Here is a 24996-nt window from a genome sequence, read left to right as displayed (position 1 = left end):
CAATAATAGGGTAGGAACTTTCCCTTTGGTATTCTGGTTTAGGACTTGTTCAGGTGTGTGGATATTAAAATTACATTACTGAGATACATTCTTTGTCTCTAAGGAGAATGGAAGTTTATATAGTATTTGATAGAAATTGAAAAATGAGCCTAGAATAAGATTGCAAATAACACAGAATTCAGAGATTCCCCATAATCATTTTCCTCTGAATAAGTCATTTGTATTTCAATACTGCTGTATTGAGTTAACTAATCACCAAGAGTGCCTGCTCAAAAGTAAACCTGTGGATAAATTAGATGCATACCTTGGAGAAATATGAGAAGCTGAGTAATTTTATGCCATTCTACCCTCAAAGTATAATTCGACTGTTCTAAAAAGACTATTTCTGTAGTTTGTTAGAAATAGTAAAGGGAAGTTAGTACAGGCTTAATAGTTGAATAAGCAGTTGCTCAAAAGACATATTTTTTAAAAACAGGAATTTATTAATAACCAGATCTCTACATTGAATAAGTTGAATTCATCTAAGTATATTCTGATAATGCTGCTTTTCTTTTTTTTCTTACATTTTCTTCTTGGGGCTTTTGGATTGTCTTCATCCAAGGAGACCTGGGCAGAAATCCTTTTGGCTGTTTCCCCTCTCTCTCTTTCTCTCTCTCAGGTCAATATAGGGTCACAATGAGGTGACCAGAGGCTATTTTCCTGCTTTTTACCTTTATACTCCTATTTGTTTCACATAATTTTTTTTTTTACATGATGGTTAAGTACCATTTTAATATCATTGTTGGGAGAAAAAAGGACCTGGAAGAGAGTTCTTAAATAAAATGAATTAATTCACATTTATTTGTTTCAAATAAGTCAGTTATTAGTTACTTTAATGTTCACAGATGTCTGTTATCCTTCCTTCCTTTCCTCTCACATCTCTTCTTATAGTCTTTAGATATTGTACATGACAGAATAACTATCTAACCCTAGTTTTTTATTCTTAGTTACAATGTAGCCTATATATAATATTATATATATATAATATATATAAAGCCTGTATTTAGGAGTATACTTTATATTATATATATATAATATATATATATTATATATATATAATATAAAGTATACTCCTAAATACAGGCTTCATGCACTAGAATTATGCTCATTTTAGAATTATTTTACAATTATGATTATTTCAGAATTTGTTCTCTGTCACATCATAAGGTCATAGTGCTCTTAAATGTGACTTGAAATAATTATTTTGGGGATGAAAATATATTACTACTTGAGTAAAGGTGTTACTGAGTATAAAATAGAATTTTCTAATATATATTAGGTACATGATAAACAAGTTTTACTTGTAGTTGTATCTTGCCCTTATATTAGGCTTGTTTTACTCCAGTGATGATTTTGGTATTATTATTTTCTTTATAGAATAAGATAATGTGAAGATACCTATGCATGACACATAGTCAGTGTTCAATAAGTGTTATATTAATGTGTATTCTCAGATTCAAGTTCATTTATCAAGAGGATTTAGTAAATCTTGATTTATAATTCAGTTTTCAAATAAATTTTGAGGAAACCATAAATTACTAAAGGAAGGGTATGCATATTAACATGAGACAAATATTTCAAGAGAATATTTTTCAAATATGGGTGTCTACAGCTTTAAAAAATGTGAATATATTGTTTTCAATTCTCTTTAGATGTCATAACTAAAAAGCTGTCATTTTCTCCTTTAAAATATTTTCCCTCTAAATTAAAACATTTATTTAGCAGATTTTATCCTAAAACTCCATTGATATTGTTAAATATGAATAGGTTTACTTAGAAAGCAATTTCCTTTGACCTCATTGGTATTATTAAGTTTATTTATGGACTAAACTAGTTTTTTGAGTAACAGGGCTGTTAGATAAGAAGGGACCCATTTTAGTTTGTTCTGATGGAATCCTTGAGAAAAGCAGAAAAGTCAGAAGTTGGGATGACGTTTAACTTCGTTTCCTTTACTCTTCCTAACATAGTATATGTTCTGTTGAAAGTTAGCTCCCCAGTGAAATCTGAGCAAATAACTTGCAGCTTCCCTTACCCCCACCCCCCATCTCTGGCCTTATACAAATGTGTTAAGCATGTTTGAGATTACGGGGCCTATAGTAGTAGAAGTCTGTTTCAAAGGTAGTACTTGAGGAATGGTGTCCTTCCTTTAAAATTCTGCCTCACGTTCGCATGCCGTAAATTAGCCCTTCTATGGTAGAAGAGTTATGAAGAGAATCTTATTTGTGGTGACTCAAATCTTTCAAATTTTTAAGAATTAAACTACAGGTTCCCTTGAGAAATGACAAGTTAAATGTTTATGTCCATTCATAGCTGTATATTATCACTTGAGAAATTATTTTGGACAAGTGAACTGAGTAGAAAATTAGAAATTAATATTTTTGACTCAAGTAACTTTCCCCACCAAGTTTACATTTCATTCTCTGTAAAAGGGAATGGTTATCGTCTGAATTTTAGGTATATTATTTAGTTTACTATTTACCTTATTGCGTTCAAAATAGAACTGTATTTGCCAAAACAAGCAGTAGATTGGTTAAATCACCTTCAATGGTGGGATCATGACTGTTGAATTGCTGTTGGGCTTTATCTCCAGGCATTTAGGAAATGTTAATTGACCATGAGCCATATAAAAAAGAAGGGATAATAGTAATTTGAACCCAACTATTAAAAATTTAAAAATATTTTTCAAAGAAATATGCTGCTGTGATACGCCTAAGCCTTGATTTTGATGTGTTATTTAACTTGCCAATGAAATTACAGGACAAGAAGTCTTGGATCATTGTCTTTTAGACTGTTAACTTTGTATCATTAATTAAACTTTTGAAAGTTGTGGGATAAATCAAATGCTTTTCTAGGGAAACAAGAAACAGTATTAATGAGCAACAACCCTATAATTATCCTTCTGAGTACATAACAGGGACACATTCATGTCTTTTCTTTGCGCAATAACTTTTACAAAGAAGTATTTTTAAACTGATCATTAATTTTATGACCATAGAAATGAGATGCAAAATTTATGCTGTTGTCATTGGCACAGGCTCAAGGCACCACTGACATTATGTGTGATGGTAATAGAATGGCTGCCAACTAATGATTCTGTAGACATTTCATTTGAGCATGCTTTTCTTTTAGATGTCTGATTAGGATGTAATGCTTTCAATTATGTCTGTAAATTGTATTGGATACGTTTACCTGATGCCCATTGTTGCTTTGGAGTTCAGTTTTCTATTACATGAACACAAGTTGAACATTTTCCTTTTAATTTATCGAAGTCTTTGCAGGTATAAGTTGCAAGTACTCAGCCCCTGGGGAGAAAAAATGCTTTGCACTGCTCAACAGCGACCCCTGTGTTCAATTAAAGCTCCTTATAATATAGCAGCTCTTTGTTGAGTTGAAAAATATAATTAGGGAGGGGGGAAAAGGGGTGGATCATCACTGGAACAACAGTAAAATGAAGAAGACTGTTTTGAAAAACGATGTGTTTTTTCAACTTAATGCAAGTTAAAAAGGGAATTACCCTATACAGATGCCACAGGGATGCTTATTCTTTACTTTCTGAGTTAAATTCAAGGAAAGCTTTGAAAAAGGGGGGGCGGGGAGGGGAGAAATGAGGCCAGTAGCAGTACTTAATTTATTTTGTCTTAGATAAATATAAATATCACAGTATTTTTTTAAAAAAACCCAACATTTGAAATGAACTGCAGTTCTTAGAATGGGTAAATTGAAGACAATTTCACTTTATAATCCAAAAAGTGTTCTTTTTTTTTGAACAAAACCAAAAACCACAGAGGTCTTTAACATGTCAGTGACTAATTTGCGTAGAACGGTCTTAACTTATATTAAATATTATTGAATTTATAGCTTTAATAATGACGTTTTTGCTGTGTGTGTGTATGTGTACATACATGGATATATACACAAAAATATATAATGGATATTATCAAAGGATAATAAACTAATTCTGATTTTCAAAACTTAAAGAAATTTTTTTGTTTATTTCCACACAGAGTTTAATAGATTTAAGCATGAGCATCTGAATTTTTTCAAAATCCTTTCCATAGAATCATTAGCTTTATTGTTGTATTTCTGTATTCTTAATAGTGTAATATGCTAAGTGCTAAGTTATGGTAATGTAGTCGAAGTGTGCTAATACTTTTTTTTCATAGCAAGATTTATAGTTCATGATTTGAAATATCCTTAGAAAATTCATAACATAAAAATTCTTACTTTATTAAGAATATAAGGATATTCTAGCAATTTTGAGCAGTTGAGAATTTTGTGATCTTTACTACTGTGTATTTCATGAGCTGTCATTTTATGTTCAAACATATTTTTACTAGCACTTTTTATGAGGTTCTCTCTTACCTCATATTTTAAATCAGACCACTCTTCTTTCCATAAGAGAAATATTATAAGGGATCACTGAATGTTCTGAGAAGTACTTTGAACATTTTGAAAGAAAGAGAAATTAAGATCCGAGAATGAGTAGTATTTGTACATGTTTCTTGGAATTTTAATTGGGGAAGAAACATCACCATGTATGGTACACATAATGGTATAATCACTAAGGACAATAAGATAGTCATCTCTATATTCTGCTCTTATTGTCTTGATGGGAGATATCTTTACTTTCAGGGTAGGGTAGGGATGATGAATGCTGATAAAATATCAAAATTTAAAAAAGTAGATATGAATATTGGTTTTTATTATTTTGAAAGTGTTGTCTTGAAAGAGGCTCTTTCCTCTACCAAAAATGTGGTGAAAGTAGGGTGCAACCCATCAGATGCATGTCAGAGGATACAGATATCCTTTTGGAGAGCCAGGTAGCTTTAATCTGGATCTGCCTAGCAACTATGATCTAAAAGTAATACTATAGGCACTCTAGGATTCCTAGGGAGATTTTTCACTATGACTTTTAGGTGAGGTGGCTGGTTTTCTCTTGAATTTTTAACAAGTAACTTGAATTGTTAACAGATCATTTATATGGTATTAAGCATACCTTTTTCCTTGTTGTTCAATATGGATGAAGAATGAGTGCTTAGATGTAACTGGGATATAGCAAATGTTTGATTCACTCTTTTAAAAAATTATTCTAATGAGTATATGGAAAAAACCCAAACCACAAGATTTTATTGTGGGGATTAAATGACTTCAAGCCAACCAATCAGCCTAAGATTTGGAAATCATCTAGAAAACTAGCCAAAACACAAGAAAAAATAAAGTAACATATCACTGAATGCAAAATCAAAAGTGTCTAGTTTGTAAATCACCTTGTTTGAATTTAAAAGGTTTATATGAGTTTTAAAGCAGTTTTTCCGTAAAAGATTCCTGCTCTTGAAAACACAACTGAGTATTTTTAATCTATTCTAATATAATCTGTGATTTTTTAATGAAAACATAAAACGTTCATATGGCTTTGAATTATCAATTTCTCATCATCATTTTTCCAATTATTGAGTAGGTAAATGGAATTAACTTGAATTATTTTCTCTGTTGTGCTTTCCATGCTTTTTTTGGTTGCTGTTATTGTTATTTTGGTTTTGTTTATTTTGGTTACACACTATGTTTTAACCTGCTTCCACTTTTTTGAATTCCTCTTTGTAGAGACCATCATAATTTTGGAAGTTGTATCCTTTTGTAACAGAAAGAAGCAGTTGTGTACTGACTTTCAAAAACTTACTTTAGCTAAGTTACAGCGAATATACATTAAAATAGGATCTGTTTTTATCTAGTTCAAAAATTTTTCTTTGGTTTTCCATGAAAGTGACCGAATTTAATAGTAAAATTTACCTCTTTGACAAAGTAACACTTTTAAAGATGGCTAAATTATAAAAGACTTTTCTCTGATTAGTTTTTGTTTTTTAATAATATTTTTAAGTTTAATTTTTACTTTATATTGGGGCATAGTTGATTTACAATGTTGTGTTAGTTTCAGGTGTACAGCAAAGTGGTTCAGGTATACATACATGTATACATATATCCATTCTTTTTTTCTCTGATTCTTTTATAGGTGATATAGAAGATGGAGAAGAATACGATGACCCTTTTGCTGGGCCTCCAGACACTATTTCATTAGCCTCAGAAAGATATGATAAAGATGATGAGGCCCCATCTGATGGTATGCGACATTTTCCCATAGAATATACCTCTTGACACTCTAACACAAAACAGTGCAATGTGTAAAGGTGGTGGTCTTGTCAGAAAGCAGATAAACACAGAGGCTTCAGTTAACTTACCTTTACCAGAACCTTTTAAGGAACAGAAGAGCTCTCTCTAGTGGTTTTCCTAAGTATGTAGTTCTTTCTTTTCCTAGGAAATTTTCTTTACTTGAATTTTTAGGAGAGTGCTTGCATCATCGTATGAACATTATCAGTAAGTTTGTTGGTTAATTTGATATTATAAGATTCTTGCTTAATTTTATTGTGCTGCTTAATGACTTGTTGTATTTCATTATTTTATAAATAATGAAGAAGGTTTTTGATCTCTTTTTCCCTGAAAACTTCATACAAAATGAGTTCATAAAATATTAAATTAATTATTCCTACATTGCCTTCTCTCATTGAGACAGGTTTCCATCAAATGCTTCTTTTAATAATACATTTTCATTTTTCTGATTGTCATTTAAAAATATCCTATATTACACAGTAATATTATAGTTTTTTGTATTAATTGAAATGGTAATAAAATTGATTATTTATTTCTTATTAATTTTTAAAAACCTGCCAAACTTATGAAACTTGTTTTTAGTGTAGCATGTGCTTTCTCTGTTATGCCACCAAGTTGAGTGCATCTGAATTATAGAGACCTATAAGGGTGATATATAGGTACAAATTAAGAATGTGTATTGATAAATTAGCCATGCATATTAATTTGTGGCACTCAAAGCTTCACATAGACATAGAAATGAATAATGCCTTCTGCCACTATATGATGATCAAACTGTGCAGTTCCATCTCTAAATACAATTGCTGAATGAAAATATGCTTCCTGCAACAGAGCACTCCACATTTTATGTTATCCAGATTATTCCCTTTGGAAACATAAATTGCTTTTATGAGGTATAAAATTATGTCTACTGCAGAACAGGGATAAGTCAAGTACATGCATAAGTGATAAACATTCTAACCACTGATTCAGAACAACACAAGCTTTTTTTTATATTCAGAACTTTGTACAGTGTGTAGCAACAATAATCATATCCATTTTATGTTGAATTTTACATTTTGGCTAACATTTAATATCTATTTTTAAAAGGAAAGAATTTCTTTCTCTTAGATTGTCTAGTTTTTAAAAAGATGCACATTTTTCTTCAGTCACACTTATTATCTGAAACAGAGCATTACCCCTTCTAACCTGATCTTCAAAAGCATTTCTCCTAGAAAATGTTTTATAATCGATGAAGTAATATTTTCAGGCAAAACAATGAATTATTATTTGAGTTGAACTATTTTTCAGACACATTACAATGGTTTGTTTTGCTTCTCTGGAAAACATTGGTAGATAGAAATGAGTATGTTTGTATGTATACATATATAGAGAGTACTTATACTCAGGATAATATATAGATATGGATACATATTCATAGAATATATATGCTCAGGATTTCTCAGAGTAGCATAGATATTTTGATGTACCAGGAAGCATTATGTGCCATCTTGAAAAAATTACAACCTAAGAAATCCAACAATTAAATATATGTGAGAGCCAGTGATTTGTTAGGAAAAGTGAATTGCTATTGTATTTCATGTAAATAATCCTGTAAATAATCATTTACAGGATTATTGTCTTTTTCTTATGAGTAAATAATTTATTATGTTTGTTTTCATAACCAAATATAAAGAAAATACATTAATAGCATGAAAAAGATTTATTGCTAAAACATTATCAATATTTGAATATTATTTAATAAATTATATTTATGTGTAACATTTAAATTTTTGTTAAATATTGCATTTTCATCAGTGTTTATGTAAGCAATTCTTAGATTGAAAATTTAACTTTTAGTATTATTCATTTTTGGTATATAAATAATGCTGTTTTTGATAATTTTACATTTTCTTCTAAGAATACTCTAAATTAATTTTAAAACTACCACTTGAACTTTTAATTTCCACTCTAAAATATCATCTAGTCATATTAGTTTTTCTTCCTGCAGCTTAATCGTTATATGTGTTCTCTTTCCTTTGCTAAATAAATTTTCCTTCATTGTGTGACCTTAGTCTAATGATATATTAATTATAAAATGATAATGCATTTAACAACAAGTATAACTAAATTAGCACAGGTCACCAAAAGGCCTTTTGTCAAATCAGATTGTTGTTTTGTCCTTTTGACTTTTACCTTATGGTAGGCACTAACAAAGTATCTGAACTTTGATGGATTATAAACTACAAACATGATATGTATTTTTCATAATGCTAATGTAATTTTCAAGGTACTATAAAGGTCAAACCTGCACATCTCTGTGTGCATTCTAAGTTTGTCTTTTCCTTTAATATTTCTTTTTCTCTGTTCCTCTGGTTCAAAAGTTCATTCAGTTCCCAAATGGCTACCTAATTTTCCAGTTATTCCCTCAAGCCATATGTGTTTTGGTTTCTTTATGGTTTATTAGGTACTGTAGGAAAGTAGCATAAGTTATATCTTCTAATGAAATTCAAGCACACTTCAGTGATGCTTCGACTTGATTGCTGATAGCAATTAAATCACAGCCAAGGAGAATAATGCATAATCTCACAAGGTCCAGACACCCTATAGAAATTGAAAGGAAATGAAAACAGAAAACAAAAACAAAGTCTTCAAACCCTGCCAGACACACTGTTTCCAGCCTGCCTTTTTTTTTTTTTATTGGCCAACTGCCTGATTGATAGCAAAATCATAACTTGCTGCATGCTAACAGGCAGAGTTCACTTGTAGGTTATTGTGAACTGATAAAGGGTTAGATGGAGTTTTGATTTTCGCATTGGACCTTGGTACACCAGATTAATGGAATTTCAATGAGTGACTAGAGTAGCCACAGCTTTGTCAGAGAAACAGATGGATATTCTATAGTCATGTCTACTCATTAATACTAGTTGCCTGAAAGGTGTGCTGCTTTTCTATACAAAAGAGTTGATATAATTGATTTTTGAATAATGCATTGAAAACAAAGTACCTTATTGATGACTAGAATTGTAACGTAGATGGTGACAGAGTTTTGTAACGCTTGTAGCTTAAAAATATTGTACTTTGTAATTTTTTCTCGTCTCTCTTTGGAAACACTTTTTTGTTTTTATTTTTTGAGGGAAAATACATTTTATAAATGATTGTATGACTGCTGTTAGTTTCATTGTGATTTGGTAATATTTATAAAAATTATATTTAATAGAAATTTCGTTTTATTAGCTTTGTGCTTTTATTTTTTACTGAAAAACTTAAAACAAATCATAATGGTTTCTAGACTATTGTAGATCACTGTTAGAAGTTTTATGCTATTGTATGGCTGGATATATTGAAGTGTTAGTAGAAATGGTGCATGTCAGTAATCAGATAAAATTAGAGATAATGAAACTCAAAACCTTAAAGAATATCCCTTGTCATACATGTTAGAATGTTTGTTTAGGCACTAAGATGGTAGATGCAGGGTAGCTTTTAGATACAATATAACGATTTGGGTTTCCATTTTTCTATTTTGAAATCATTTTTCATTCATTTTCATTATTTGTAAAAGCAAGCATCTAACCGTGTAGCATTGTGGAAAGTCCCTAAGGTAATGTGAAAGGATTCAGTGAGCTAGAAGACATATATTGGCTCTGCCCATCGATGATAGGTGGAAGGATCACAGTAGACATTTGTTACAAATCTGATTCAGTCCTAGACCATAATCACTTTGTGGATAAGAATCTGGAACCTCTAGGGCGTGAATATAGGAAGACTAAAATGAAGCTAAAGATACAAAACAGTCATTTATTGTCCTGGTATCTTCTTAACTAAAAATTCCCAAGTAATATAGGTTACTAAAAACTGTGAGCATTACAGAACATAGGTTTGTATGAAAAAATACTGGTTTACGTATGGAACTATTTTTAAAGTTTGAGATTAAGAAAAAAGGCTATGCTCTTTTGATCATAATTTATAATAGTAGATGATGTTTTCTTCTTTTTTGGTATTCGTTTTCTTTAAGGAATACAATATATGAAAACTTGAACTTATAAAACATGTAAATCACTTATTCCAAAGGATTACTTTAAGGATTATCTCCATGATGCCTATAAATAATGAACTCTTATAATGCATCTACAACAAGCTTAGATATAAATCCATCCATGTGCATAAATATAAATTTAATGGATAAATTTTTACACATTACACATTTTTTTTAACACCTTTATTGGGTATAATTGCTTTACAATGGTGTGTTAGTTTCTGCTTTATGATAGACACCGACTTTTGAGGAAGATTTTTTTGTGCATAAAGTTAGGTGTAGCACTAATCAGTTCTAGTAAAAGCCAAGCAATAGATGTTTTACTTTTCTCTGGGCTCCAGTAGAATGTGAAATAATATTTAAAACCAGGAAAAACAAGGTTCTTTCAATTACTTCCCATTTAGGGTAACCAACTATAGTATCATGTGGTTTTTGATAATAAAAATCATATTTTTGCATTTTATTCTGAGAATTTAGATTAGTTTGCAACTTACACATATCTTTGTATACATAACATATTGTTGCACTTGTGTGGGTTTTTTTTTTTTTTTAACTTTTTTTTGGGTTCCTTTAAGCTAGCTTGTGTTATAGCAGTATCAGAACAATGATTATTTTAGTCCTTCTGTAATGTGTATAGCCTAGCTTCAGGTACTTTGGTAGACGTGAGGGGTTATAGTTTGGAGAAATGATAAAAAAGTAGAAAACATGTTTTTACACTCAAGATATATATTGTGTGATTGGAGATATAAAGTATACAGAGATGTAAAATATTTTTATGATTACAAAGGCATATATGAATAAAATAAAAACACATAGCCATTGAGAATCATCTTTTTGATTTTTATGCCATTGAATGGGAAAATACATCACTATAAAACAAAGTGGGCAAATAAGACTATAACAAAATGGGCTAGATAAGAAATATTGCAAAGGTAATAAAACTCAAATTATGAAAAATAATGCATTTTTAATACAGTAAATTAGCAGTTATTTACACAATTCATGAAGAAAGGAACAAGGTACCTTGGCAAGGTAATGGGGAATTCAAAGGTGAAGAAAAAAAATTCCTGTTTTCAAGAGACTTGTGATCCAGTTGGAAAGAGAAGATAGCCACCTATCCGCAATCTAAGTTCTAACAAGGCAGATTCCGAAAATAGTAACTAGTATGTGTTAAAATATTGAATTGATTTGGCCTGTACCAAGGCAAATAATTGGTATCATTGATTTTCTTCCCTTATTTGTTGACTCAGTCAGTCATATGTTTTGGCATCATGTTGAATAAACCAAAACATGAACTTTATGCCTACATTCTGAGAGGTTGTAGAGTAAATTGTAAACGGAGGGCCTTTTTTTTAAAAGTGAGTTTTGCATGGTTCCTGAAGTTTGCTAGAGAGAAAGTGGGAAAATCTGCTGAAAAGAACATTTAGAGTAGAAGTCCAAAAACCAGGTTTTCATACTGATTGGTAATCATTTTGTTGTCAAGGTCAGGTCACTTAGCCTCTCTGGATTTTTACTTTCTGATTTGTGAAAGGAAGAGTTTGGACCAGGTGATTGATTAGAAGTTCCCTAGATCTCCAAATGCTTGTGTCCACATTTCAGAATTAGTACATTTAATGGTGGCACAGAGGTGATTTGCCTGGAGAAGGTAATAACCAGAGGTGATGTTGAATAGGAAGGAGCGCAGTGGGTCTTAGAGGTAAGCAAATGAGGGACAGTGAGAGCTGAATACCAAGTTAAGGAGTTTACCTTTGATCTGGTAGTCATTAAGAGATCCCTGAAGCAACAGACTGATGTGATGAGTGCATATTTGAGGGAGATGGTCCTGGCAGTTAATTGTTGGATGAGTCAAGGCAAAGAGACCATCTAGTGGAGGCAGCAAGCTAAGTGTCTTGCTACATTATTCTGAATCTTGACAGCCTCTCTGTGCGGTAGATATCATCACTATTTGACAACGGAGGAAATTCCGGGATAGAGAGGTCAAATGAAGGTCATATAAGTGGCAGAACTGAAATTTGTATTCATGTCTGTCTGACTCCAAGGACCCGGCTCTGCTCTCAAAACCACTATATTTTGCCTCTTCCCCAGCTAAATACTGTTGCTTTTGGTTCAGAGGGTGTTGAGAAGAGCCAGGGTTAGAGTAGTAGACATCGCACTGAAAAGGAAGGGATTCTTTTAGCCCCTTCCTACCCAAAGTATGGACTGCAGACCAACTGCAACAGTGTCACCTGGGAGCTTGTTCAAAATGCTAAATCTCTGTCCCCACCCATACCTACTGAATCTGAATTAGCATTTAAACAAGATCCCTATGTACACATTAAAGTTTGAGGAGCTCTGTTCTAATTGTGTTTATTACCTTGGGCTTTGTGGCTGAAAAGAAGGGTGAGCCATTGCACTTGGGCTGAATGCGCAGATGTGGACTAGGCATGGCGCTAAGCAGTCCTTTGTAGTAGGTAAAAATGATTCTTTACTTCCTGCACTCTTCTGTGGTCCCTCAGCACACTGCACAGGGCCCCTTCCCGACACTACTGTCTGTCGGTAGTTGTCCCATTTTTGAATCTGTTTCCCCCCTCAAATCAAATTCTCAGTTAAGTACATTGGAAAGGCTTTGATAAATTACCCCTAGGAAAGTTTGCATGTTAATAGAGGAATACCTTAACCCAAGGGAGGTCAAGTTCCACTCACAGATCTTTAGGTATCAGCACTGGGCCAATGGTAAAGATATTTTTGGCTGTTGCAGAACACTGTATCTTATAAAATTTAGGCACGTAACAGACTTATCTTTCTTGCTATATATATTTGGATTTGGCCTCTGGTCTTTGTTTGGAGAAGTCACAATGTATAGCTTCCTGTTTTCAGTTGTGTGTCTTGTTTGCAACTGCACCAAAGTGTGAATTAAGAGTTTAGACGTTGAAAAGCAAAGGTTAAGACCATAGACTGACCCACTTGATTTTCGAGGAAGGCTTGCTAGCCTGGCACATGATTCCGCAGAGAGCTCCCTTCCTCTGAGACAAATTCCTTAGAAGTGACTGTGCTGGTGCTTGAGGTAGCATCTTAGGAAGGAAAGGGGATTGAACCATCTTTAAGTAATATTTATTGAGAAATATGTCTGGCACTGAACCAGATTCTTTCATCTACATTATTTCCTTCAATTGACTCAGAACTACCAGGGAGACATTTTCCCTATTTTGCTGATGTGGAAACTGAGACTCAAAAAGTTGACTATCATATCCAACTTAGAAGTAGCAAACTTCAACTCCTTTGATCCTTCTATGCCATGCTACTTAAAAAATTAGACTAGTTTTTTTCCTACTTACAAGAGACATGCATCTGGTTAAAAATAAAAATGATCGGAAGGGTATACGATAAAACGTAAAAGCCTCCTTTTCCACCCCGCCCTAACCCCAGAGGCAGCCACTTGTTACAGTTTCTTCTCTAGCTACTATAGTAACTTTGGGCACACTACTTCTAGTTCTTGTCTGATCAACCTTGAACAGAATCTGTTGACTCCCTCTATGATGGATGATTCTGCCCACCTCCTTTCCCACTTCTGCCTCCCGATTTTTTATTATTTTATTTTTACTTCTTTTTGTGTTTGCTTTTGACTTAAATAATGTTCTTCTTATCTTGTAATGCACCAACCTCAGAAGGTGGCTATTGACTCTTTGTTATTAAGTATGCGGAAAGTAGTGCACCCAGCTTTCCTTCCATCTCTCTTTCCACTCTTAAATTCCAAATTTGTTCGTTAAATTATTTTTGCATTGTTAAGATCTATAATATTTACGTTTGATTCTCTAACTCTAAGCTGACTGTGCTTTGTGTACAAGTTGCGTTTTAATCATTGGTCCTTTTCCTTCATGTTATTGGTTTCCCTCAAAGGTCTGGACAGCCTTGGCTATTGATTCCTGTTCATGAGCATAGTGTAGGTAATTTGTGAGGGGTTCCTTTGCTTTTGCGTGTCTATATCCTGAAAGCCATTTCCTTTGAATGGGAGGTCTGATTGGGTGTTGTGAGTAAAGTGGGCAAGGCTTGCTTGGAGGCAGCCTGCCTACGTGTTAGTGAGGAGCACAGAGGCAGACTGGGACCCTCAGTTGTCAAAAGAAGTAGGACATTACTGAGGCAGAAGTTGAATGCTTTCATTTCATTTCTAGTTACAGGTTTTTAACCCCTTTCCTCCTTTTTTTGGTACAGAATTGGGGGTAAGATTAAAGCAATTCCTTTATTAAACCTTCTAAAATTATGGCTCTTGAGAACACATGCACTTATGAGTTAAAGAGGATGACTTTGATTTTATAGAGTCCATCAGCAGTTTGGGGGTAGAGTCTAGGATTCTTATTCTATTTTTAAAAATGAGCTTTATTGAGATGTAAATAATATAACCATAGAATTTACCCATTTAAAATATACAATTCAGTAGTTTTTAATATATTCACAGAGTTGTACAAGCATCACCCCAATTAATTTTAGAATATTTTCATTGCCACAAAAAAGAAACCCTGTACTATGAACAGTCACTCCCCATTTTCCCCAAATCTAGGCCCCCCTCCCCACCTCATGGGCCTAGGCAGCCACAAATCTACTTTGTTTCTGTATAGATTTGCCTAGTCTGGACATTTCATGTAAATGGAATCACACAATATGTGGCCTTTTGTGCCTGGCTTCTTTTACTTAGCATAGCGTTTTCAAGGTTCATTCGTGTTGCAGCACACAGCAGTACTGCATTCCCAATAATGCTTCACTTGTATGGGCATGCCACATTTTGTTTGTCCATTCATCAGTTGATGATTTAAAAAAATATATATTTATTTATTTATTTGGTTGTGCCAGGTCTTAGTTGCGGCAGGAGGGCTCCTTAGTTGTGGCATGCATGTGGGATCTAGTTCATTGACCAAGGATCGAACCCACGCGCCCTGCATTGGGAGCACAGAGGCTTAACCATTGCGCCACGAGGGAAGTCCCTAGTTGATGATTTTTTGAGTTGTTTCTTCTTCTTAGCTATTATTAATAATGCCACAGTGAACATGTATGTACAAGTTTTTGTGTATGTCTTCATTTCTTCTAACTATATACTGTACCTTGGAGTAGAACTGCTGGCTCCTACGTTAACTCTAAGTTTACCTTTTTGAGAAATTGTCAAACTATTTTCCAAAGTGCCATATACCATTTTATGTCCCCACCAGCAATGTGTGAAGGTTTCCACTTATCCACATCCTCTTCAACACTTGTTATTGTCTGTCTTTATTTTAGCCATCCTAGGGGGTGTTCAGTGGTATCTCATTGTGGTTTTGATTTGCATTTCTCTAATGACTAATGATGTTGATCATCTTTTCTTTTGTATGTCTTCTTTGGAGTAGGCCTAGTCAAATCATTTTTCCATATTTCAATTGGGCTGTCTTTTTATTGTTAAGTTCTAAGAGAACTCTAGCTACCAGTCTCTTATGAGATATATGATTTGTAAATATTTTCTCCAGTTCTGTAAGAACTTAAGTTCTTACACCTTAAGGTGTAAGTTCTTAAGGTGTTCTTAACTTGAGGCTAAGTCATTTCTCAAAATACTGAGTTCTTTAAAGAATTGTGAGATTAATATACTAATTAAAACAGGGACATATCCTAGCCTACCTTTAATGTTATTGTTGCTTAGTGGATACTTTAGAAACTGTGCAGATGGCAAAAAGTAATTTTCTTGCTGTGCTTTATTCAGCTCAGTGAACTCTCGAATTCTATAGCCTTTAACATGATTTAAAAAAGAATTCTTGCTTTGTGTTGTTGCAGAAGATATCAGTCCCCTCATTTAGCAATATCATCTATGCCTTTTGAAATGTAAATGCAGTAAGGTTTGCTGCATTACACGTATAAATGAATAATCATATGGCTCTTCTTTCACATCAGTTTTACTTTAACAAATTATTTCAGAGAACATACAGTCCAAGTAAATTATTGTGTTGATATTCTGACTTTTTTGGGCTGGATTTTGTCAGTGTATAGTTATGGTGGTGGGATCTAAGGGATGCTGGGGTGATCATCTCAGAAAAATGGTCACTATTTTTAGCTTTCAAAAAAGAAGTTGGTTTGTTTCTTTGAATTTGTTTCTTCTCCTTTGTAAGGACGTGTGTGTGTGTGTGTGTGTGTGTGTGTGTGTGTGTGTTTTGTGTTGTTTTTCTTCCTATATGTCAGTCACTAAACCTAGTAGTCTTGCCAGATAAGGGAACTGAGACATAAGGGAGCAACGTGAATTATCTAAGCAGTGCTACTCATTGTGTAGTCTGCAGACTGATCTGAGTCTGTGATCTGTTTGCTACTGGTCTGCAACAATATAAGTACGGAAAATGAGATTAAGCACTTAGAAATGTTTATAGCATTTTGACATTCCTGCATTATCCAAATACGTGATCATTATTTTTTCTAGTAATTCATATTATATATAAAATACATACATATATACCTATATGTATATACATATTTTTAACCAAAGTGTTAATTTGTGATGTTGTGATGTCTTGTGGGGGAAACTGGTCCTTTATCACAGTTAGAAGAATTGATCTAGGGTCAGAGAGAGAATTAATTACAGTAGTCTCAGTATCTTCATCTCCCATCCTTCTGATTTTTGGTTATTTTTTGGAAATCTTATATCTTTCTTATATCATATATCTTTCTGTATATCTTCACCCATAGACACAGTCATGTTTTAATTTATATATTAGGTCTATTTTCACTATTGAGGAAATTTTAGGGATTCTAATTTCATCTTTCTTGAAATACTTTCAAGTTCCAATGTCATAATGAGATATTTAAATATATTTTATATGAAAGTTCTGAGAGCAGTCTCCAAGTTTGGCTGTCATTGAAGCAAAGATGCTGCCTCGAAGCTTTTCATTTGGAATATCTAGAGAAAATGTTAATGTAATTTGGATACCGTCTAGTTATTTTCCATGCGTAAAAAGCAGAAAAAGATAGTGTAATATTTAAAGACTCTCAGAAAAGTAATTTCATCTCAGAGATGTGCTTTGGTGTCAATTTGTTTAAATGTCTTCAAAAGCTCCTCCTCACTTTCTAATACCACCTGTAAGCCATGCTATTTTGAACATGCCCATCACTTTTTTTTTAACACCAAAGGAAGTTAATAAAAAATAATATTTTAATATCAAAAAATAGTAAAATGTCTTACCATGGGGAAAAAATACGCATATATTTCTTTCATTGAATAGGACTTGTTTTGGTATTGGTGTCCCGGGCCCTATGTTCTGGGGTAAATGTATGCCGTAAACTTCTAATATGTTTACAATAGGATTTCTTTATAAAAGAAAATGTGTCTTTTAGGAGGTGAAGAATTGATTTTTTTAAATATAAGTAGTGAGAGAGGGTAACAATGTTGTATGCTTTAGGCAGAGTGCTACATGGAATAAAAGTTTAATTCAACAAATTTTACAGTTTGTTTTGTTAGACTGGGGTATTAATAAGACAAGTCACTGCTTTTAAGATGAGCAGAGGAAAGAGAGTTGACCAACTTACTGCTACTTTGGGTCATCAATTGTCATATTTAACAGAGGAAATAATGGGTAAAGCAAGTAGGTAATGGATTAAGCAAGTAGAGATAAGAGCTGTGAGGAATGTCTCAGAAGACAAATAAAAACTTGGTTTGCTGTGGGAGGGGAGCTGAAGTAGGGAAGAGAGACAGGGATGGGCACCCTTCTGGGGAGTGCACGCATAAGAAGGACCTGACTAGAGGCTTGTTGGTCACCTTGACAGTGGAGGCAAGGGACAAGGGAGAGTAAGTACCCAGAGGGGATATGGGGAAGGACCAACAGTAGATTTCACCATGACACCTAAGGTGAACCCTGACATTTAGATTCTTTTCTCAAGGATGTGAGGCCATCTATAAAGAGGACAAGAAACATTAAGTCTGTTGAGCTTGAAGGAGTATTGAGAAATTTAGTCAAAGAAATTTAAGAGGGAGTGTGAGATATGGGATAGAGATATGGAGAATCATTGATTTATTTGCCTAAACATGTTGAATGTCATGAGAATGATAAGACTTGCCAGAGATTGTAGAAAGAGATAGATTAGGAGGTTCAGAATAGAGACATCTGCCCCAAGTTTCCTCACACTGAAACCAGGAAAATTGTTGCTTTTGCTTCTAAACATATGATCTTAATTTACAGAATTTTAGAAGCCATTAATTACTTTCATTCCTTAATGTGATTATATACATACGGGGATACATTTTATCTTGAGTTTTCTTCAGCATTCATTTGAATCCTGGTATGTTCTTAGGCTTTTCTTTTCTCTTTGTTTTTACTGTCTAATCATATTTCTCCTTGTAATTAAGGAATCATATTTATTAACTGTGTTTTGCCCTGGCAGTCTAACCAATATTAAGCATTAGTCAAGGCAGACGGGATATACTTCTGGTATCTGAAAACTAAATTTTGAAGGGCTTTAAAGAGGATAAAATTTGTACTTCATCATATCAAGGATCAAATTGTATTGTGGTTAAGTGCACAGACTATGGTATTACATGTACCTGGGTTCAATCCTCGTTTGACATTTTGACTTTGGAAAAATTATTTTCTCTCTAAGCCTTAGTTTCTGGGTTTATAAAAATAGGGATAATTGTAGTATCTCATAGGATTATTGTAAGGGTTAGTGCCTGGCACAGAGGACTTGCCCATTGTTAGCTCTTGGCTATTGTAATGTCACAAGATGACCAAGTGATTAGTTGAATAACTTTGTTTTAGTATATATTTTCTCCGGAATTTTTTCTTGTTTTTCTTTTCCATTATAGTTTATTACAAGATACTGATATAGTTCCCTGTGCTATACAGTAGGGCCTTGTTGTTTATCTATTTTATGTATAGTAGTTTGTATCTTCAAGTCCCAAACTTTTAAGAATACTTGCTAGTGGATCCTATTTTGTAAATGGATGAATTCTTTTTTGTGACAGTCATTCCCTGTTTTTAAAATCAGGTTGTTAAATATTTGATTTTTTCCAAAGAAATAAACCTGTATCATATAACTACATGTTTCATAATTGAGTACAATTAAAGTCTTAATATTGCTGTCTTGAACTATGTCAACTGGAATTCTGATACTGGTATTTGCAAAGTTATCTTTTGGGTGATAAAAATATATGAAATAAAAGTTAGTGTTTTTATTATATGTAAAATATTTGGATTTTATTTACTAGTAGCTTCTTTAGTTTAAAAAATTTCCCCAATAAATTTTGTCCTGCTCTGTTTTACTATCCACTGAGCTTTTATAAGGTATCTCTCATCACTTTTTTTCTGTTGACATTTTTTTGACTAACATAGAAATACATTTTAATGTATTTTTATGAATCTTTATGGATACTGGAACCTATTGACCTGTGTGAATACAGACACTTCTGTGAACTAGCTGTTCTCCTCTGAGGCTTTAAAAACATTGCTGGTCTGTTATTTAGTTCAGAAATATGAAGGTTTAACAGCTATTTATCCCAAAATTACAGTGAGGGAATGTGTCCAAAGAAGTTGAAATGCTGATGTACATTTTAAGTTTTATAACAGTATTTCAAACAAGCTATTGGAAGTATACAAACACAAGTTTAGTTAGATGAGGAAAAGTGAGTTAGGTATGGTTTAGATAGGGCATATCCTCTGTGATTAATTTTTCTATCACTGTGGCTGTCAGTGCCCACAACAGGGATTCAGATAGTGCACTGAGCAGCTCATGTTAGCAGTTCATTTCCTAGCCTTCTGCAATATGCTAGAAAATGTATTAGAAAAGGTTTCGGTGAACATCGATCAAATTAGTGTGTACCTGCGATTTGACCAGTCCTTTTCTAGAAGCCTTGTAAATTCAGTCCTTGCTTTTATACTAACAAACTGATTAACCAAAAAACATCTTTGCTTTATCAGATTTATTTACTAATGAAATGTAATTGATCTGTTGCTGATTGGGTTATGAGACTAAATCCAAAGGCCATCTATCTATCAGTGTAATTGCTAATATATTAAATGAATCAACACATATTTATATTGTAAAATTGTATATTCTTAGGATTTAAAAATATCAATACTCTTAATTTTTTATCTTTAATATTTTAATATTCTTATTTTCTTATCTAATTTTCTGACCTACTCAAGCTAGAGTAATACAAAGCAGCTGTATATATTCATAGGTGATGATAGGCCAAGGAAAGATGGTAATAAAACAAAAAAGCTCCCTCAGCATAAGCTTTGCCAGACGTTACTAAGTGTATAACTGTCTTACATTTCAAAAGTATGACTTAACTGATATTGAATTTCTCATAATTGCATAAATTGACAATGTGTATTATCTTTTCCCTATCATGATTTGACTTTGAACATGTCTTGAGATGTTACTGTTTCTTTAGCATTCTTTAGATATCACAAGTGGGAAGTACTTTCTTTGTGTGTGTCCAAAAATATAAGTGAAATAATTTTTTATAAAACATGTACGTCAATTGTTTAGTCATGAGACCATTATATGTAACCATTATCTATCCATAATTCTCTTTTTGGAAAACATGCAGAATTTTAACAAATGTCATTGTTGAATGTAACACAAAATAAAAAATAGGAAAAAATAGCTTTATTTTTCACAACAAAGCTGTAACTAAAATACTTTAGTATTTGTTGTCTGTGGATAAAGTTATTGGTGTACTTTGCTAGGGCCTATGATGAAAAGCTGAGATTATCTTTTACTTTTTACTATATATAAGTTTATCATTCCCAACTAAGATTGGGACTATTTAAACCTTTGGCAGTTCACTGGTATGGGGTATTTAGAATCCGTTATTAGGCTATGATAGGAAGGATGTGGTGAGTTGGTGGTAATTGATTTATCCCCATCGTACTGAACCTCCCGCTCTTCTTCCACTTTGTCCTCCCTTGGGCAATAATCACAGTGTCGAACTGCCAATCTGTAGACTTAATTTCTTCCAGCAGTACCATCTGGCTCCTTGGCACCAGAAGTTATATTGGTTCTTTGTGGTTGCTGCTGAATTTGTCATATTGTTAGACAGCTGATGGGATGCTTCTTGCTATTTGATCCTAATTTTCTTTTAACTAATTATTGATTTTTATTTAGAGACTCTCCTTTAGCCATTTCTTAAAGCATGCAAGAATTTTATTGTGAAAAGAATAGAATGCACCTAAACAAATACTGTGTGTAAGCCTTGAGCTTCTCCTCTCTGTATTGTATTCTGTCTAGTTCTTCAGTGGCCCTCCCTTTCAAGAGAGATTAATTTAAAGTTAATTGTAGAGGTTTTCTGTTTCATTCAAAGCCTTGTATCTCTGGGTAAAAGTTACTTGAATGTATATTTAAAATCCTGTTATGACTGCCAACGTTTTCCAATAATGAATATTTAGAAATCCCTATCAGTGGCACAAATAACCTTCTAACCTCCAGCAATACTTTATCCCCTTGTTAAAAAAAGTGGCCATTTGTGTATATCTTGTGGGTTTTTATTGGTAGGTGAGGTGGTTTTACTGTCATCCGTAATAACATCCATAAACAGTTTTAAAAAATAGTTATTAAAAGCACATCTGAGTTTCAGTAATTTAAAAAAATTGCCTAAGCACACAGTTCTATATACTGAAACATTTTTTTTTCATATTACATAGTAAACTAGACATTTTTGATGAAGGCAGAGAATTATCTGACCTGTTTGTTTTCTGATGTAAAGATCATAAACAAAAATAAATTATTACTGAAACTCTCAAAGAATCTGCATGTAAAGCAGTTCATTTTGACAAATATTTACTGTATCATATTAGATCACATTCATTTTTAATGACACAAGATACATCTTTTAGAATGTTTTTAGAGGTGTCCATTCATATAAAAGTGTTTCTACTGAGTCGAAACTTTTAATTAGATGTTACATAATCTGTGTTGGTTATAATAATTACAGAATGCTATATGTTAGAAATATTTACTTCAAATTCTTATTGTTGCTGGTATGTGGGTGTTTAAAGTTCTTAAATAGTGATTCAGCTGGGATTATTTTAATACCACTATAGGGGAAGTCTACTAACTGAAAACTGAACTTTGCAGAACATTTTCATTTTATGTTAGATAAAATATACAGCTAAATTGCTGTAATTTGGTCATGTGGTGATGTTAAATCCAGTTGTTTATAATTGTTTTGGTTTAAAGTATATAGAGAAAAGGAGCAATAAATGTCACTCTGTAAGAAGAACTAAATCAGTTGTCAGTGAAATGATTCATGTGTTAACTGGGATAGTTAACATGCATCTTATTCTACTGTCTAGCAGGAGGAGGTGGGCTATAGAAAAATGAATGCTTCACTAAATAATTTACAACAATTATATCAAATTTTAATAACTTCAGCTAAGAAGGCATATACATGATTCATGTTCTCACTATCACCTACATTAGAGATTAATTGTGCTTTCTTCAAACAGAAATGTACTCTTATAAATGTTTTTAATTGGTAAATCATGATCAGTTTTATCTTTATAGAGTAGCATTATTTGATCAGTTTTTAGCTATAAGTTCATGTGAAGCTACAATATTACAGCTAATCTGTTGTCACAAATGCCAGCTCGTTAGAATTTGCCCCTAATATCAAAAAATGCCCTGAATTGTTTGTTGGCTTTATCTTAACTTAAATATGTAAAGGGGGACAGTAAAGCATTTTTCTTTGGAATCACAGGGAGTTCAGTGACCTTTCTGTGGCAAATTATGTAGAAAGAAAATATTTATATTCATTTAAAATAACCTCTGTGAAGAAATAGTCTCATTACCCTGTTTGATCAATTTCTTGTAGCCTGAGCTGTAGCATGCTGCTATTGCCATTGGTTGATGGAATACACTGAGTAGTGGCTAATGGTGATGGTGCTCATCAGGAAGGGTTCAGCCAGCGGTCAGCAACAAATAATTCAAGACTGTTTCTAAGTTTGTGGCTGGTGGAATTTGCTTCTTGCTCCAAGCCAGCGGCATCGCTGAGCTGGGCTATTTGATTAGAAGAGAGGCATATTTGCTTCTTAGCAACTGCACATTTGCACAACCCATAGTCCTCTACTGCCTCCAAAGGTTTTCCTTTTGTGATGGTAGAATAATACTTTATTGTTGATTGACGGACAAAAGAGATTCTAATACAAGGCAAGCTGATAACCATTTTTGTTGTTGTTGTTGGCTTTAAAATTTTGCACCTACGCATAACATTTTTTGAAAAAGTATAGAATAAATGTATGCATAGTATAAATAGGCATGGAAAACCCCAATGTGTTTGAATTTTAATATGCATATTAGCATGGAGATTTGCACAGCATGAGTACAATTGCATACTGTTACATTTTTGCCCAGCAGGTTCAATGATAGGAAATCAATTCTGACCCTAGTGTATGTATTACATATATCCATACTCTGAATGTTTGTATCTCCCAAGTAGAATTAATGCTAGAGAAAAATTTAACAAATAGTGTTGAAAGATAAATTGTTAGTAGAGTTTTAAATGGCTTTGTCAAATTTAAAAACTATTCTTTATATAAAGTTAAATAAGTCAAATTTAAAACTCTAATACAATGTGGGTATATAGAATTTGGAACATATTTCTCACAGGAATGAATCTGCAGAAGAAAATGTGTCTTTAATAATAAACAAAGGTATTTATAACCCAGCAGTTAAGAAACAAGTGAGAAAAGATAAATTTGGGGAGGCCAGTCTGAGTTTTATGACCCTGGGAAACTAGGATCAGAAAATCCTTTTTTTAAAAAACATGGTTTTATGGATTATCTCAAACTATATGGTTAGGATTTGAGTTTCAAGATTTTAAGGAAGATGATGTAAAGGATGATATGACCATAGATAATGTTAATTTTACTCTTGCATTATTTTTTGATAATTAAAAAATACCTGCTATACTTTAAAGGAAAAATGCAAAAACCATTTGAACCTATATATTTTTACATATATAATTTAAATCCATTGTTTTGTATAAATTGTTGACATAATTCATGGTAATGCATATGTAAGATTAATATAAGGTTAAATTTTTAAGATTAATATAAGATTACATTCTGTGATATTATATTTAGACCATATTACCCTTTTTTCCAACTTAAGGAATGTTTTTTCTATTTTTGTCTCTTAAGGTTCATGACAGATATGAGAGTTTCCATAATTTAAAATGAACAACAAAAAAGTGTAGTGGTGTGAAATTTTCCAGTTAACAAATCTTGAAACGTGTTTTGGGATTTAGGGAAAGTTAAAGCAAGTGCAGACATTAACATAGACAGTAAGTGTGTATGGGCAAATACTCTCATTTCCCAATAAAAGGACCTTAGGGCATATCAGTATGCATAATATGACCATCACTGTATTTACTTACTAATAAATAACCACTTCAGTGGCAACCTAGAGCCCGAAAAAGGGAAAAGGAGTGAGGTTGAGTGATTTGATATTGCAAAGCAGTAATGTGCCCCATCGTATCAAGCAGCTGTCCCTTTGCAATATCAGTTAACATCTTTGGAACAATTTCTTCAAAAACAAATTGGAGCTCTAGGAGGAAATGGAAAATACTTTTAAGAATGGTTTTAAATTGTTTAAAAATTAACATGCCTTCAAGTGAATTGCCAAAGTTAGGATGTGAGTTATATGAATTAAGATTATAGCTTTTATGAACATTTTATTTATAAGGTAAATTATAGGACTTTGATGTAATAAGGAAAATGTTCTTTAAATTACTAAACTCTTTTGCAAATACTAGTTGCAAAAATGGGATTTTAAAACTCTAATCTACTACATTAAAATCACTT

The 24996-nt window shown here is 32.8% G+C and overlaps 1 protein-coding gene across 1 annotated transcript in view; it reads left to right on the top strand.

Annotated features, from left to right (window-relative positions):
* The window catches only part of SKAP2 (src kinase associated phosphoprotein 2), a 155820-nt gene that overhangs the window by 12130 nt on the left and 118694 nt on the right, over positions 1-24996 (top strand). The window contains exon 4 of the mRNA XM_079931760.1: positions 6047-6154. Within this exon, the coding sequence (XP_079787886.1) occupies positions 6047-6154 (108 nt within the window). The remainder of the gene's footprint in view (positions 1-6046; positions 6155-24996) is intronic.

Source organism: Stenella coeruleoalba (assembly GCF_951394435.1).
Source record: "Stenella coeruleoalba genome assembly, chromosome: 9".
Classification (NCBI taxonomy): domain Eukaryota; kingdom Metazoa; phylum Chordata; class Mammalia; order Artiodactyla; family Delphinidae; genus Stenella; species Stenella coeruleoalba.
Note: the sequence above shows the minus strand (reverse complement) of the source record. Positions and strands in the feature narration are given on the sequence as shown.